This window comes from Mobula hypostoma, chromosome 1 (assembly GCF_963921235.1).
Source record: "Mobula hypostoma chromosome 1, sMobHyp1.1, whole genome shotgun sequence".
NCBI classification, from domain to species: Eukaryota; Metazoa; Chordata; class Chondrichthyes; order Myliobatiformes; family Myliobatidae; genus Mobula; species Mobula hypostoma.
In genome coordinates, this window is record NC_086097.1 from 27905678 (window position 1) to 27923428 (window position 17751).

At 42.8% G+C, this 17751-nt stretch overlaps 1 protein-coding gene across 6 annotated transcripts in view; it reads right to left on the minus strand.

Annotated features, from left to right (window-relative positions):
* The window catches only part of LOC134344972 (ribosomal protein S6 kinase alpha-5), a 338866-nt gene that overhangs the window by 108499 nt on the left and 212616 nt on the right, over positions 1-17751 (minus strand). For all 6 annotated transcript variants that reach the window (XM_063045114.1, XM_063045122.1, XM_063045107.1 and 3 more), the window contains one exon: positions 1486-1569. In XM_063045114.1, the coding sequence (XP_062901184.1) occupies positions 1486-1569 (84 nt within the window). The remainder of the gene's footprint in view (positions 1-1485; positions 1570-17751) is intronic.

Consider the following 17751-nt stretch of genomic DNA (forward strand, 5'->3'; position numbering starts at 1 on the left):
AGTATAGGGAAGTGTATGGTCAGGCACTTTGGTAGAAGGAATAAAGGCATAAACTATTTTCTAAATGGGAAGGATAACCTTGCTTAATGGCATTGGTCCATGGCATAAAAATGATTGGAAACCACTGACCTAAAGGTTAATTTGCAAGTTGAGGTGGTAGTGAGGAAGACAAATGCAAAATTAGCATTCATTCTGAGAGGACTGGAATGTAAAAGCAAGGATGTAATGTGAAGGCTTGTGGCGACCCACTTTCTAGCACACACGAACCGGCTCACAACAGCGCGCGCAAGCAGAGGGCTGGCCCCAAAAAGGGCGCCAGGCCATCTTCACCAGCGGGGGAAAATCCCGCGTGCAGAAAAGGTCTGGGAATATGCATTCCCCACAGTAGTCCCGCCCAGGGAGGGCGGGAACGGGAAGACTTTAAAGCAGGTTAGGAAGTTTGAATAAATCTCTTTCATTGCAACTCCAACTCACCGACTCCGTGTGGTTATTCTAGCGGTGTGTGTAGCACACTGCTACAGGCTTTTAATTCATTGGTCAGACCACAATTGGAGTGTTGTGAGCAGTTTGGGGCCCCCTTATGTAAGAACGGATGTGCTGTCATTGGAAAGGATCCAGAGGTTTGCAAGAATGAATCCAGGAATGAAAGAATTAATGTGTGTCAAGTATCTGATAGCTCTGGGCCTGTGCTCGCTGGAGTTACCTCTGCTTCTTCACCATGGAGAATGGGGGTGGGGGGATTGTACTGAAATATAATAAATATCAAAAGGCCTAGGTAAAGGGGACAGAGAGAAGATGTTTCCTATACTGGTGGAGTCTAGGACCAGAGGGTACAGCCTCAGATCAGAAGGATATCCCTTTAGAACAGAGATGCAGAAGAATTTGTTTAGCAAGACGGTGCTGAATCTCTGGAATTCATTGCCATAGACAACTATGGAGGCCAAGTCATTGGATATATTTAAGGAGAAGGTTACAGGTTCTTGATTAGTAAGCCTATCAGAGCTTATGGGGAGACTGTGGAGAATGGGGTTGAGAGGGATAATAAATCAGCTATAATGGAATTTTGGAGCAGATTTGATGGGCTGAGTGGCCTAATTCTGTTCCTATATCTTATGGTCTTTTTTTTCCAATGTATTTTGAGTTCCTTTCTTTTAGCAAGGTTTTCAGACAACCTGGAGTTGAATTTCAAATCAAAGCTTCTTGTTTACAGCATTAATAACTTTCTCCCCTTAAGATGCTAGGGAAGCTACAGGCTTTCAGGACTTCATTGTAGTAGAAATCTTTTGAACTAAAAACCTTTTGGAGTTAAAGATGTTTGGAAACTTCGTGGAAAGAACAGACTTTTGAGTCAAATTTGCAATATTTATATTGTGAAAAAACCTACTGAAGCCCACACTACAAAGCTGTGTGATGGATCTCAGCTTCAACCCACCACATCCACTACTCACCGCAAACACATCAATTCCAATGACAGAGATCACATACCTTATCATGTCCTGCATCACCTCCTTGCACAATTTCAGGAGCCATGTATTCTATGGTTCCACAAAAAGAGTATGCTCGCTCATTCTATAGGTTTAAAAAAACAATTAAAATTAAATTTGCAATTTAAAATTCACAAATTAAAAATGTACAAAAATAGATATTTCTGCAGAGGATATAACCAAAGTCACAAAATTGGGCATCTTCCACAGCAATGCAATGAAAGAATTATAGATGCAGTTGTACCACACAAAAATAGGCCCTTTGATCTGACTGGTCCATGCTAATTGGGATGTCTATCTATGTTAATCTTATTTTCCTGATTTAGACCATAAGACAGAGAAAGAGAATTGGGCCATCTTGGGTACTAGCCTACAAAGTATCCAGGACATATTCAAGGAGCGGTGTCTCAGAAAGGCAGTGTCCATTATTAAGGACCTCCAGCACCCAAGGCATGCCCTTTTTTCACTGTTACCATCAGGAAGGAGGTACAGAAGCCTGAAGGCACACACTCAGTGATTCAAGAACAGCTTTTTCCCTCTGCCATCCAATTCCTAAATGGACACTGAACCCTTGAACACTACCTCACTTTTTATATATATATATATATATATATATATAAAATTTCTGTTTTTCTGCATGATTTTAATATATTCAATATACATATACTGTAATTGATTTACTAATTTATCATTATTTTTTTCTTCTATGTTATGTATTGCATTGAACTACTGTTACTAAGTTAACAAATTTCACAACACATGCCAGTGATACTAAACCTGATTCTGATTCAGTGCGTCCACATGAGGAATTCTGCAGATGCTGGAAATTCAAGCAACACACATCAAAGTTGCTGGTGAACGCAGCAGTCAGGGTGCGTGGTAACTCTGTGTAATTCTTTGGCACAGGCAGCTGTGAAGGCCAAATCCTTATGTATTTTAATGACAGAGGTTGTTAGATTCTTGATTGGTTAGGGCATGAAGAGATTCGGGAAGAAGGCAGGAGATTGGGGCTGAGTGGAAATTGGATCAGCCATGATGAAATGGTTGAACAGATTTGATGGGTCAAATGGCCTAATTCTGCTCCTGCATCTTATGGTCTTATTTGCAATTTTCCAGTTCTCTGGAATCAGCTCTGAATCCAGTGATTCTTGAAAGATTATTACTAATGACTCCACACTCTCTTCAACTACCTCTTTCAGAACACTGGGGTATAGTTCATCTGGTCCAGGTGATATATCTACCTTCAGACCTATTTGCTTCCCAAGCACCTTCTCCTTAGTAATAACAACTACATTCACTTGTTCCTGCCCCAACACTCTCAAATCTCTGCTAGTGTCTTCCACAGAGAAGACTGATGCAAAATACCATTTCTTTGTACCCCATTATTAGCTTTGCAGCATAATTTTCCAGTGGTCCAATATCCACTCTCTCCTCTCTTTTACTCCTTATATATCTGAAAAAATCTTTGATATTATCTTTTTTATTTTTGGCTAGCTTACACTCATAATTCATTTTTCCCATTTCTTATGGCTTTTTTAGTTGCCTTCTGTAGACTTTTAAAACCTTCCCATGAAATGTGGCCCTTAATCCTTGATTCCATTCTTGTCCACGTACCAATCTCATGGTTGATGAAGGCCAATGCACCATATGCCTTCTTAAGCAAACAGTCAACCTGCACAGCAGCTTTGAGTGTCCTATGGACATGGACCCCAAGATCCCTCTGATCCTCCACACTGCCAGGAGTCTTACTATTAATACTATATTCTGCCATCATATTTGACCTACCAAAATGAACCACCTCACACTTATCTGGGTTGAACTCCATCTGCCACCTCTCAGCTCAATTTTGCATCCTATCGATGTCCCACTGTAACCTCTGTCAACCCTCCACACAATCCACAACACCCCCAACCTTTGTGTCATCAGCAAATTTACTAACCCATCCCTCTACTTCCTCATCCAGGTCATTTATATAAAATCACAAAGAGAAGAGGACCCAGAACAGATCCCTGAGGCACACCACTGGTCACCAACCTCCATGCAGAATATGACCTGTCTACAACCACTCTTTGCCTTCTCTGAGCAAGCCAATTCTGGATCCATAAAACAACGTCTCCTTGGATCTCATGCCTCCTTACTTTCTCAATAAGCCTTGTATGGGGTACCTTATCAAATGCCTTGCTGAAATCCATATATACTATGTCTACTGCTCTATTTTCATCAATGTGTTTAGTCACATCCTCAAAAAAATCAATCAGGCTCGTAAGGCACGACCTGCTTTTGACAAAGCCATGCTGACTATTTCTAATCATATTATGCCTCTCTAAATGTTCATAAATCCTGCCTCTCAGGATCTTCTCCATCATCTTACCAACCACTGAAGTAAGACTCACTGGTCTATAATTTCCTGGGCTATCTCCACTCCCTTTCTTGAGTGAGGGAACAACACCTGCAACCTTCTAATCCTCCAGAACCTCTCCCATCCCCACTGATGATGCAGAGATCATTGCCAGAGGCTCAGCAATCTCCTCCCTCGCCTCCCACAGCAGCCTGGGGTATATCACGTCCAGTCCCGGTGATTTATCCAACTTGATGCTTTCCAAAAGCTCCAGTACATCGTCTTTCTTAACGTCCATATGCTCAAGTTTTTCAGTCCGCTGTAAGTCATCCCTACAATCGCTAAGGTCCTTTTCCGCAGTGAATACTGAAGCAAAGTATTCATTAAGTACCTCCACTATCTCCTCCGGTTCCATACACACTTTTCCACTGTCACACTTGATTGGTCCTATTCTCTCACGTCTTATCCTCTTGCTCTTCATATACTTGTAGAATGCCTTGGGGTTTTCCTTAGTCGTGCTCGCCAAGTCCTTCTCATGGCCCCTTCTGGCTCTCCTAATTTCATTCTTAAGCTCCTTCCTGCTAGCCTTATAGTTTTCTGGATCTCTATCATTACCTACTTTTTTGAACCTTTTGTAAGCGTTTCTTTTCTTCTTGACTAGATTTTCAACAGCCATTGTACACTATGATTCCTGTACCCTACCATCCTTTCCCTGTCTCATTGGAACATACCTATGCAGAATGCCACGCAAATGTCCCCTGAACATTTGCCACATTTTTGCTGTACAGTTCCCTGAGAACATCTGTTCCCAATTTATGCTTTCAAGTTCCTGCCTGCTAGCTTCATATTTCCTCTTAGTCCAATTAAACACTTTCCTAACTTGTCTGTTCCTATCCCTCTCCAATGCTACCGTAAAGGAGACAGAATTGTGATCACTATCTCCAAAATGCTCTTCCACTGAGAGAACTGACACCGGACCAGGTTCATTTCCCAATACCAGATCAAGTACAGCCTCTCCTCTTGTAGGCTTATCTACACATTGTGTCAGGAAACCTTCCTGAACACACCTAACAAATTCCACCCCATCTGAACCCCTTGCTCTCGGGAGATGCCAATCAATATTAAGGAAATTAATATCTCCCACCACGACAACCCTGTTATTATTGCATCTTTCCAGAAATGCCTCCCTATTTGCTACTCAATGTCCCAGATACCCTTGGGTGGTCTATAAAAAACACCTAATAGAGTTATTGACCCCTTGCTGTTCCTAACTACCACTCACAAACACTGAGTGGACAATCCCTCCATGACTTCCTCCTTTTCTGCAGCCGTGACACTCTCTCTTATCAGCAGTGCCGCGTCCCCACCTCTTTTGCCTCCCTCCCTGTCCTTTCTGAAACATCTAAAGCCTTGCATTCTAAGTAGCCATTTCTGCCCCTGAGCCATACAAGTCCCTGTCATGACCAAAACATCATAGGTCCAAGTACTGATCCACGCTCTAAGTTCATCCGCTTTGTTCATGATGCTCCTTGCATTAAAATAGACATATCTCAAACCATCAGTCTGAGTGTATCCCTTCTCTTTCACCTGCCTATCCTCCCTCTCACACAGCCTACAAGCTTTCTCTATTTGTGAGCCAACCGCTCCTTCCTCTGTCTCTTCAGTTCGGCTCCCAACCCCAGCAATTCTAGTTTAAACTCTCACCAGCAGCCTTGGAAAACCTCCCTGCCAGGATATTGGTCCTCCTTGGATTCAAGTGCAACCCGTCCTTTTTGTACAGGTCACACCTGCCCCAAAAGAAGTCCCAGTGATCCAGGAATCTGAATCTCTACCCCCTGCTCCAATCCCTCAGCCATGCACTTATCCTTGACCTCACCATTATATACACACAGTCGCTTGGCACGGGCAGTAATCCCGAGATGACTACCTTTGTGGTCCTGCTTCTCAACTTCCTTTCTAACTCCCTGTAGTCTGTTTTCAGGACCTCCTGCCTTTTCCTACCTATATCGCTGGTACCAATATGCACCACAACCTCTGGCTGTTCACCTTCCTATTTCAGGATGTCGTGGACGTGATCAGAAACATCCCGGACCCTGGCACCTGGAAGGCAAACTATCATCAGTGTTTCTTTCCTGTGTCCACAGAATCGCCTGTCTGACCCTCTAACTATTGAGTCCCCTTTCACTGCTGCCGTCCTCTTCCTTTTCCTACCCTTCTGAGCCACAGGGCCAGACTTTGTGCCAGAGGCATGGCCACTATTCCCCCAGGTAGGTCGTCCCCCCAACAGTAAATAGGAGTACTTATTGTTAAGCGATACTCTCTAGTATCTGACTCTTGCCCTTTCCTCTCCTGACTGTTACCCACTTATTTGTCTCCCCAGGCCCTGGTGTGACTACCTGCCTATAGCTCCTCTCTATCACCTCCTCACTTTCCCTGACCAGACGAAGGTCATCAAGCTGCATCTCCAGTTCCCTAACCCGGTCCCTAAGGAGCTGCAGCTCGATGCACCTGGCACCTAACACAGATTGTGGCCATCGGGGAGGCTGAGACACCCAGTACAGAACACCAGGCTCACAAACATACTTTCTATTCCTATCCTTCACCTACCTTGCCTCGACCTGTTATTGCTGAAGCCCTGTTGAGCCAAAACCCTCCTACTCTGTCTCCCTCTACTCTGGTGCCCGCTCCTCTGACACCCATTCTATAAAGCTGTCTTCTTTTTAAACTCTTCCTGCCGGTCTAACTCGCTGACATTCAAGCACCTGTGCATTCATTCCTCGATTAAAACTTTGAACAAACAAGTCTGACTATATACCCTATTCATTCCCCACTATTTTATTAATCTATATAAGGATTTAAGCCATTATTTTGATCAGAAAAATCCTTCTTTCCTTGGAAGGGAATCACTTGCCAGAGGGAACACGATACATGCTTATACTTTGACCTGAACCACAATGGCATTTTGCTTGAATGTGGCTATGTGAAAATAATGTTTTGTGGTTTTCCTGTACTTATATGTAAAAACTCTCAAGATAATCGTATATCTGCAGGAAGGTAACTGTTAGAATTCTTTTCCCAAAGAATGTTTATCTCATAACAAAGTACTTATACCTGGACAAAAGCCCATGGACATCTATCAGAAACAAATGAAGGAACTGAGCTGCAGTTTTGGAATTAATAGGCTGAGTCACAAGTATGGCTCAGAACCAAAGAAATTAATCAATCTACATTACAGATTAATTATATTTTGTAAGTGGAGGTGGACATTCAGTGGCCATCTTACTTATTCAGAAAAAAATGTTGTGGATTTTAATCATGCTGAAATTAACTCCACTGATGTGGCAGAATATAACTATAGTTCCAGTTTTAAATACGTATACTTTATTTGTTCACATTTTCCTTTCTGGAAGACCATAAGCCTTTTGTTCACTCTTCCCCTGTTCTGCCCCACCACCATTCCAAATTTCTGTTTTGAATTCTGGATCCAGAATTTCTTTGGTAAACTTAGAGCCACTGATGCTATCTAATACCTGTATCAGTGGTTGCCAGGTTAACTTGAATGAAACCACACTTACAATGGGTAAAATATAACCTCTTTCCTGTAAATTCCAGTTAACAAAACAGTACAATCCTTAAAGATGAAGAGACTGCCCTGGGAACTGATAACAGATCCTTAGCCAAGGTAGCTAGAACATTGTAAAAGGTAAAAAAAAAACTCAACCTAGCAAAATTATGTTAATATTAATAAAGCCTGATGGGGCTCTGTGACTTCTGGCATTTGCTTCAAGGGTACTGGGTCCTCCAGGCTGGGAACCACTGCCCTGCAGCATTGTTAAATGTGTACAGCAATTCTTTCACAACTACAATAATCAAGAAACTCATAGCTAGATACAATAACTAGACGAAAGAGAAACACCATACAAGTTGAATTCCAGGCCAGGTACTGTTCTCCCTGCATTGAATTCAACAGGTCAAGTCAATGGATGCATTAACTGCAGCAATAGAGATTTTAGCCCAGCCCAGAAAATTTGATCCGGAAACCTGGAACCCTGTTGGTGCCAAATTTTGAAGTGCAAGAAAGATTATGCACAGGAGTAACAAGACCAGGCAAACGTTTCACTCTTCTAACTCTAAATATTGAAATATACAGTGAAATGCACCATTTCTAAGCATTGTGCAGATCAGCCCACATGTGTTGCCATGCTTCCAGCGCCAAAACAGCATGCCTACAACTCACTCACCCTAACCTGCACATTTTTGGAATGTGGGAGAAATTCCATGCGGCCGCAGGGAGAACATTCCAATTCCTTACAGACAGGGGTAGGAATTGAACCCTGATCGTGATGCTTGCACCGTAAAGTTTTATGCTAACTGCTACACTACCATGCAACCCTGCATTTTACTGTATGTTTTGATGTACATGTGACAAATAAAGCTAAAGTTAATCCCTAAATCCAAGTTGTTTTCTGTGTGAGAAGTCCAAGCATGATTACTCCAATTTTCAGTAACCAAAAACAAGTATCACAAACCACTGCCTGAAGGTTAACCAATCCAGACTTCTAAAAGTCATGCACTGTGAGTGCATTCTCAATATTCACTCCAAGTTCTCAACAGGGGGTGCAAGCCACTACTTTTCTCGCTATCCAGCAAAATAGATTAAAAAAACCTTAGGAGCTTTCATATACACATTTCCCCCACAATCCGAAGGTAGAGCATTCCTATGAAACGGTTCGTAAGCCAGAATATCGTAAAGCGAAGAAGCAATTACCATTTATTTATATGGGAAAATTTTGTGAGCGTTCGCAGACCCAAAAATACCCTACCAAATAAAGCCACATAACACATAAAACCTAAAATAACAGTAACATATAGTAAAAGCAGGAACGATATGATAAATACACAGCCTATATAAAGTAGAAATACTTTTCCACAATCATTGCCTGAACTGTTCTCCATAGCGAAAATCTCACACAAGCACTGTTGGCAGAAACACGCACAAGCGCTCTCGGCAGAAACACTCTCTCCAGTAACCTTTAAGCTATGAAGCTGCTAAATCATACCAAATAACACATAAAAACACAGCCGATATAAAGTAGAAATAATGTATATACAGTGTAGTATCACTTACGGGAATTGGGAAAGCGCCGAGCACACTGATGATGGTGTGTTAGGCTGAGTCGTCAGAGTCTGGGGTGGTGCAGTGGCCCCCACCCTCCGGGCAGCGAACCGATACCGATCCGCGAAGCATGCAGCGGTCCAGCAGTAGCCGGCAGGCACACAGCGCATCTTTAAGAAAAAAGCAGAAATAAACAGGCTAATTAATTAGGTGCCGCCCGGCACGTAATTAATTAGCATGTTTATTTCGGCTTTTTTCTTAAAGATGCGCTGCATACCTCCCGACTACCACTGCATTCTCCGCAAATCAGTATCTGTCCGCGGCCTGGGGGTTGGGGTGGTGGGACAATGGGGTGTCATCTCATCATCATCTGTTTCCATTAGGGTAGGCAGCTCATCTTCTTCTATCTCTGCCTGCCTCAATGTCGAAGGTCGAGGTTCATCGTCTGCTGTGGTTGATGCGGAAGGCTTGCTTGACTGCTTAGCCTCGCGCATTTTTAGATCATACAGTTCTTTGTAAGGACTCAAACCATCTTGCAAATATGCCCTAACCCGACGTACCCTTTCAAAATTAAAGTCGTACTTTATCATTATTCATTCAGTTTCGATTGTTATCCTTTCCTCTTCCAATTGCATCAGCTCTTCATCTATCAGTTCTTGGTCATGGGACGCCAAAACCTCTTCAACATCATCTTCGTCAACTTCCACAAGCCAAACTCACTTTGTCCTTCCTTCGTTCACCATGATCAAAACGCTTAATTATGTCTAGTTTTACGCTAAGTGTAACATCCTTAGAAGCTCTTTTAGGCTTTTCTAGAACTCATCTTGCAAATGGCTGCTCACAGACACGTGTTTAAGCAATGCCGGCGAGAATGCCATTCCAAATCCTGGGGAGAACCGCTGCTCGGAGTGCGCGCTGATTTTTTTGCGAGCTGTCTTTTTTCGTAACAGTGAAAACAGCTTCTGTTAGCGAAAACAGGGAACTAATGTAGGTCTTTTGTAACAGTAAGGTTTCATAAGCGAATGTTTGAAAAGTGGGGGACACCTGTAGCATCAAATTATGCCTTTAAAGGAAATGTCTATCACAGAAGGACGGCATATGTGAAGCTGAGGCTTTATAAGCACTGGTGAGGCCTCATCTTGAGTATTGTGAACAGTTTTGGGCTCCTCATCTAAAAGATGTGCTGGCTTTGGAGAGGATTCAGAGGCGGTTCACAAGGATGATTCCAGGAATGAAAGGGTTATCATATGAGCAACGTTTGACAGCTCTGGGTCTGTACTCACTGGAATTTAGAGGGATGAGGGGGTATCTCAATGAAACATTTCGAATGTTTAAAGGTATAGACAGAGTAGATGTGGAATGGATGTTTCCCATAGTGGGGGAGTCAAGGACAAGAGAGCACAGCCTCAGGATAGAGGGGCATCTATTTAAAACAGTGATGCAGAGAAATTGCTTTAAGCAGAGGGTGGTGAATTTGTGGAATTTATTATCACAGGCAGCTGTGGAGGCAAGGCCGTTGGGTTTACTTAAGGCAGAGCTTGATAGGTTCTTCACTGAATATAGCATCAAAGGTTATGGACAGAAGGCCAGGGAGTGAAGCAGAGAAGGGGAAAAGAAAGGATCAGCTATGATTGAATGGCAGAGCAAACTCGATGGGCCAAATGGCCTAATGCAGCTCCTATGTCTTATGGTCTATGGAAAGGAGCACTAAGTAATTGCAACAACTGCGTGGCATCGCACTTTTGTTAGTGCCCAGCAAGTTTCTCACCAAAGTTATTGTCTAATGGATTACAGATGCTGTTGATGTATGCTTGAGGAAGGAGCAAGTTGGCTTTAGGAACACCAGAAACTGTGTAGACCATGCTGTGTATCATCAAAGAGCAGTGCACAGAGTGACAGAGACAAAAACATGTAAATTTTGTGGACTTTAAAGATGCCTTTGAAAACATCCATACTAGAGCCTCTGGTGAATTCTCAGTACATACGGAGCCCCTCCAAAACTGTCCAGCTTATCCAGGGTTTTTACGCTAATTCCACCTGCATCGCTGGGGACTCCAATTTGAGCTTTGAAGTCAAGACAGAAGGCAGGCAAGGCTGTGTGATGTTGATGATATGGTTAAGCTGGTGATTGACTGGGTTAAAAGGCAAACAACAAAAGATAAACAGAGAGGCATTAAACAGAGAGATTCTATTCTCTACTTTAGAAGACCTTGTCTTTGCAGATGATCTTGCATTACTATCACATACACAACAGCACATGCAAGAGAAAACTCAGCACCTGTGTACCTTTGGTAGACAGGTTGGTCTCAGAATCAGCCAGAGAAAGACTGAGACTATGACCCTCAATGTAGAGTCTCCTCCTCCCGTCAAGGCATATGCCATCGACTTAATTAGCACCAGATGACTTACCTACCTGGGCATCATTATTAGGTAAGATGGTGGGACCAAGGACGACATACACTGCAAATTCATCAAAGCTAGAAATGTCTTCAGATCAATGAACAACATATGGGCATCAACCAAGTACAGCATCCAAACCAAGGTGAAGCTGTACCAGAGCCGTGTTCTGTCCACCCTCTTGTACAGGTCAGAATGCTGGCACATGACACAGAGTGACCTTGCCAAGCTGTTGTCATTCCACACCATGAGCCTCTGGAAGTTTCTCCCTATTTTCTGGCCAAGAAAGATCTTCAGCCACGCCTTACTCCCTCAGTATCATCATGAAGTCAGCACATCATTGGACCCCAGAAGGGAGGAGGAAACACGGGAGACCAAAGACAACTTGGCACCATACTGAAGAGGCAAAAACGAAGACCCTCAACCACACTTAGGGCACAATTGAGAAAATGGCAAAGGACAGACAGAGATGAAGGACCTTCATTACTACCCTAAACACCAGCGGCAAATAGCGAGAGGGCAAAAGTCTTTTAATCATCCCAAGGATGGCTTTTGCCAAGAGTTTTGTCATGAGCTTATTACTCTACACACAGAACGCTACAATACAGTACAGGCCCTTCAGCCCGTGCTGTTGTGCCAACTTATTAACCTTCTCTACGATCAATTTAACTCTTCCCTCCTACATAGTGTTGTTGTGTGAATGAGGTCACCAGAGATGAGTACTGGTAGATACAAAGCAGCTTTTTATTTGACAAAACAAGGTACAGCAGGCATCATACAGAGATATTTTTGGTCGAAAGGTCTGATAGCCCAATGTAGGGCTTGATATTTTATGTGCTAAACATCAAAGGACAATTCTTTATTTACAATGTATGGACAGTGCTTTCTTTGAAACTGCACACAAGCTTCACACCTCCCGATCTGCATGCACACCACAGATATCCAAATGAATTTTAATCAGCATTGTCTGGTCTAGGATTCACAGCTTTTTGGAACTCATTGTTCAGAGTTGCACTCCAAATTAAATCCACAATACATACTTAGATGTGAAGACTGGTAGGCAAAGTCATTTGCTAAATGTAAATGTGCTAAACCCAAAAACAGCCCTAACCCATAGCCTTCCACTTTCTATCAACCATGTGGCTTCCTAAGATGATCTTAAATGCCCCTGGTGTATCTGCCTCCACCACCTCTGGCAGGGTGTTCCATGTACCCACCACTCTCTGCGTAAAGAACTTACCTCTGACAACCCCATTATACTTCCCTCCAGTCATCTTAAAATTATGTCCCCTTGGTATTAGACATTTTCATCCTGGGATAAAAGTCTCTTTCTATTCACTCAATAACGGACACTTGATATATCTGGTGAAAGGCCAGTTATTTTACGAAGAAATTCACCATCCAACTTTCCACAGCTGATTTATCAGAAAATATGCAAATGAAGAAGACTACTTTGCTGAAAAAAATTGTTTTTCATATTGCTCATCTTTTTTCTTTAGGGTGATTAATGCATTAAATAGGTTATTCATATCACACAGCACTTGTGGTTAATAAACTGTGGTTCGTGTGAGCATTTGAACTATAGCGAAGAAATGTATTCTGAGGAAACACTAGACCTCAAGAGAGATGTAGCTCATATTATCTACAGTTGCCATCTAAAAGGGACAGGAAGCTTCCCTGCCTCTAGATCAGTAAAGCAGATGAAAAGAAATAACTTCAAAATAGAAAGAAAAAATGCTAGAAGGAAACTAGATTTACCTACATTACTAAAGAGGGCATTTAGACATTTGGTACACATAACATATTCTACCTTCCATCTGGCTTCTTAAAATTTCTACAGATGTACACTCTCTCACGGTGGTGTCTGAAAAGAGGATGCTGTCTAAGTTGCATGCCATCTTGGTCAGTGTCTCCCATCCACTACATAATGTACTGGGTGGGCACAGGAGTACATTCAGCCAGAGACTCATCCCACCGAGATGCAGCACTGAGCGTCACAGGAAGTCATTCCTGCCTGTGGCCATCAAACTTTACAACTCCTCCCTTGAGGGTCAGACATCCTGAGCCAATAGGCTGGTCCTGGACCTATTTCATAATTTACTGGCATAATTTACATATTACTATTTAACTATTTATGGTTCTATTACTATTTATTATTTATGGAGCAACTGTAACGAAAACCAAATTTCCCCCGGGATTAGTAAAGTATGACTATGGTGAGCATTCTGTCTGGGTGTATCACATTATGGTTTGGAGGATGCATAGATCATGCGGTTGCAGAGGGTTGTAGACTCAGCCAGCTCCACCACAGGCACAACCCTCTCCACCATTTTCAAGAGATGGTGCCTCAAGAAGGCAGCTTTCTTCACTAAGGACCCTCACCATTTGGGAAATGTCCTCTTTCCATTATTACTACCAGGGAGGTGGAACTGGAGCCTGAAAACCCACACTCTATGATTCAGAAACAGTTCTTCATTTCCACCATCAGATTTACAAAAACTCCATGAATACTACCTCATTATTCTGTTTTTAAAACTAGTTATTTCTGACATTTGTAGCAATTTTGCATCTTTGCTGCTGCCAGAAAAATACAAATTTCATGTCAGTGATGATAAATCTGATTTTAATAACTGCAGTGAGATTCTAAGAAGCAATAGTAAAATGAGCATTGCATCCAAAATATTATGCTTTTTGGGCAAAGTTCTAATCAATACACACTAAAAGCTCAGCGAGTCAAGCAGCATCTATAAAGGGAAATGAACAGTGAATGTACCCGAAAGGTTAATCTCCAGGTTGAATCGGTGGTGAAGCAGGTGAATGCAATATTGGCATTCATTTCTAGAGGTATAGAATACAAGAGCAGGGATGTGACATTGAGGCTCTGTAAGGCACTCGTGAGACCACACTTAGAGTATTGTGTGCAGTTTTGGGCTCCTTATTTTAGAAAGCATATACTGACATTGGAAAGGGTTCAGAGAAGATTCACGAGAATAATTCCAGGAATTAAAGGGTTACCGTATGAGGAACATCTGGCAGCTCTTGGGCTGTATTCCCTGGAGTTCAGCAGAATGAGGTGGGATCTCGTAGAAACATTCCAAATGTTAAAAGGCCTGAACAGATTAGACATAGCAAAGTTATTTCCCATGGTAGGGGAGTCTAGGACAAGAGGGCACGACTTCAGGATTTAAGGACGTCCATTTAGAACTGAGATACAGAGAAATTATTTTAGTCAGAGGGTGGTAAATCTGTGGAATTTGTTGCCATGAGTGGCTGTGGAGGCTAAGTCATTGGGTGCATTTAAGGCAGAGATAGAGAGGTTCTTGATTAACCAGGAATCAAAGGGTATGGGGAGAAGGCAGGGGAGTGGGGATGACTAAAAGAATTAGATCAGCCCATGATTGAATGGCAGAGTAGACTTGACGGGCTGAATGGCCTACTTCTGCTCCTATATTTTATGGTCTTATGATCCAAGACGGGTCCTGCTTGATGGTGCCATGATCCGAGTCGGGTCCCACACAAAATACAGGGAAATTCGACAAGTGTGTTGACATTAAAAAAATTCAAAATGTGTGTGTCTATGTGAACTCTGATTGTGTGTGCGTGAATGGTTGTGTGAAAGTCCTCTGCCCCGGACCTGTAAAGGGCTCCGGCAGTATCCATGTTTGTACCATTAAGTATGTTAAGAAGTATGTTTAAGTGTGGGGAATAGATTAAGTGTGTGTCTGCAGATATATTGCTAGAGAAAAGTAAATATGCCAAGACTGTAGGGCGGTTTGTGTTTGTTTAACATAGATGTGAAAACGATTAGAAAAAGCAGAGGAAGTGTGCAAATGTTAAAGAAGGAAAAGACACAGAAAGAACGAAGTATAAAACTACCTTGGTGTATGAAATGAAACAATTAGCACCAGAGGCTGAGGATGAACTAAGTGCTGTACTCATCTTCCCCAAGCACTGTTTCAACAAGGTCCATGCCAAATGGCACCTCTCAAGTATTCAATGAGGCTGGCATCTGCCAGTGCCCTGTGGCAATTCCTAATTGCACCATGGGAGATGGGAGGTGGAGGTGTGCAGAGGGACTGAGCAAAATGTTGATTTAAATATGTCTTGAACTCATCTAGTAGGAGCCCTAAGAAAACATTTCCTTCACACTGCAGCTTGGCATATAACAAAGTGTCAGAAAAGAGACAATGAATATGTAGGATGTGTGCATAAATGTTTTCAAAAAAAATTTTCGCTTTAATTCTAGAAGCAGGATGCCTGTCTTAATCAATGTTATTGTAAATAAGTTGCAACGTAATGTAGGTTAAAGGAAAAAATTATACCATTGTGTGAGAAGAGAAAAGTTAAATAAAATTGCAAATGTTTTACAATACTGCCAAAAGCAAATACAACGTCAAGGTAATAATAGTGTTGGGGTGAAATGGGGACAATTCCTGGCTGCTTTACTCTAGCCTCTGGGCAAATGGTACGCTGTAACACACACAAAATGCTGGAGGTCAGGAAGCATCTATGGTAATGAATAAACAGTGACATTGCAAGCCAAGACCCTTCTTCACAACTGAGAAGGAAGGAGGAAGATGCCAGAATAAATAGGTGGGGGGAAAGGGAAGCAGGCCATCTGGAAGGTGGTAAGTGAAGCCAGGTGGGTGGGAAAGGTCAAGGACTGGAGAAGTAGGAATCTGATATAGGAGTGGCCCATAGGAGAAAGGGAAGGAGGGGGGACCTGGGGGGGGGAGAGTAATAAGCAGGTGAGAAGATGTGAAAGGCCAGAGTGAAGAATAGAGGAAGGGAGAGGGGAAATGTTTTACCTGAAGGAGAAATCAATGCTCACGCCACCAAGTTGGAGGCTACCCAGACGGAATACAAGGTGTTGCTCCTTCACCCCAAGGGTGGCCTCCTCTTGGCACAAGAGGAGAACATGGACCAACATGTCGTAATGGGAATGGGTTTGGGAATGAAAATGTTTGGCCACCAGGAAGTTCCGCTTGTGATGGATTGTGTGGGGGTGCTTGACGATGCTGTACTCCAATTTATGATGGGTCTCATCAATGTAGAGGCTGCAGCGGGAGCACTAGACACAGAAGACTACCTCAGCAGATTCACAAGTTAGGTGATGCTTCACCTCAAAGGACTGTTTGGTGCCCTGAATGGAGGTGAGGAAGGTGTCTGAGCAGGTGTAGCACTTGGGCTTGCAGCGATATGTGCTGGGAAGGAGATAGTAGGGAATTCATATCCTCATACCTTGATTCCATACTACGAGGGGTGATTGATAAGTTTGTGGCCTAGGGTAGAAGGAGTCAATTTTAGAAAACCTAGCACACTTATTTTTCAACATAGTCGCCTCCTACATTTACACACTTAGTCCAGTGGTCGTGGAGCATTCGGATCTTGGACCTCCAGAAAGTGTCCACAGCAGGGGTGATTGATAAGCTCGTGGCCTAAGGTAGAAGGAGATGAGTTATTAACTTCAAACTTTCTGCATAATCACTCAAAGAGTTGAACTGTATGTGCATGTAACGAGAGCTGTATAACTCATCTCCTTCTACCTTAGGCCACGAACTTATCAATCACCCCTGCTGTGGACACTTTCTGGAGGTCCAAGATCCGTATGCTCCACGACCGCTGGCTTAAGTGTGTAAATGTAGGAGGGGACTATGTTGAAAAATAAATGTGCTAGGTTTTCTAAAACTGACTCCTTTTACCTTAGACCACAAACTTATCAATCACCCCTCGTACATCCCTTGTTTCATTCACTTTCCATCTACATCTATGATACTTCTCCCACCCTCGATATCCTTAGTAACTTTCAATTCCCTAGTCCTGAATGCCTCTTCACCATGGATGTTCAGTCCCTATATACTTTTAACCTCCATCAAGGCCTCAAAGCTCTCTGCTTCTTTCTTGACAAAATAACCAACCAATTCCCCTCCACCACCACCATTCTCTGGCACGACTGGTGCTCACTCTCAATAAGTTTTCCTTTGCCTCCTCACACTTTCTCCAAACTCAAAGGGTAGCCATGGGCACATGCATGGGCCCCAGCAAGCCTGCCTCTTCATTGGTTATGTAGAACAGTCCAGGTTCGAAGCCTTCCCCGGGAACAGCATTTTTACAAGAGACAAGGTGGGAAGAGGTATAGCCGAGCCAACCCTGGGAATTAGAAGGTTTATAAAAAGATGATAGTGATCATTTGTCTCTAGAGATGGTACGTGGACAGAAAAGGATTTGAAGGTTATCGACAAATGCATGGAAATGGAATGGGGGGGGAGGTGAATTTGAGGGCAGGGTGGAAGTTAGAGGCAAAGTTGACAAAGTGGACCAGTCTCCATTGGAAGTCAGGCTTCACTAACAGTACTTGCCTTTCTCTAGGTTTGTAGCTCCTTGTCTGCTAGGTGCCATCTATGTGTTTTGTAGAT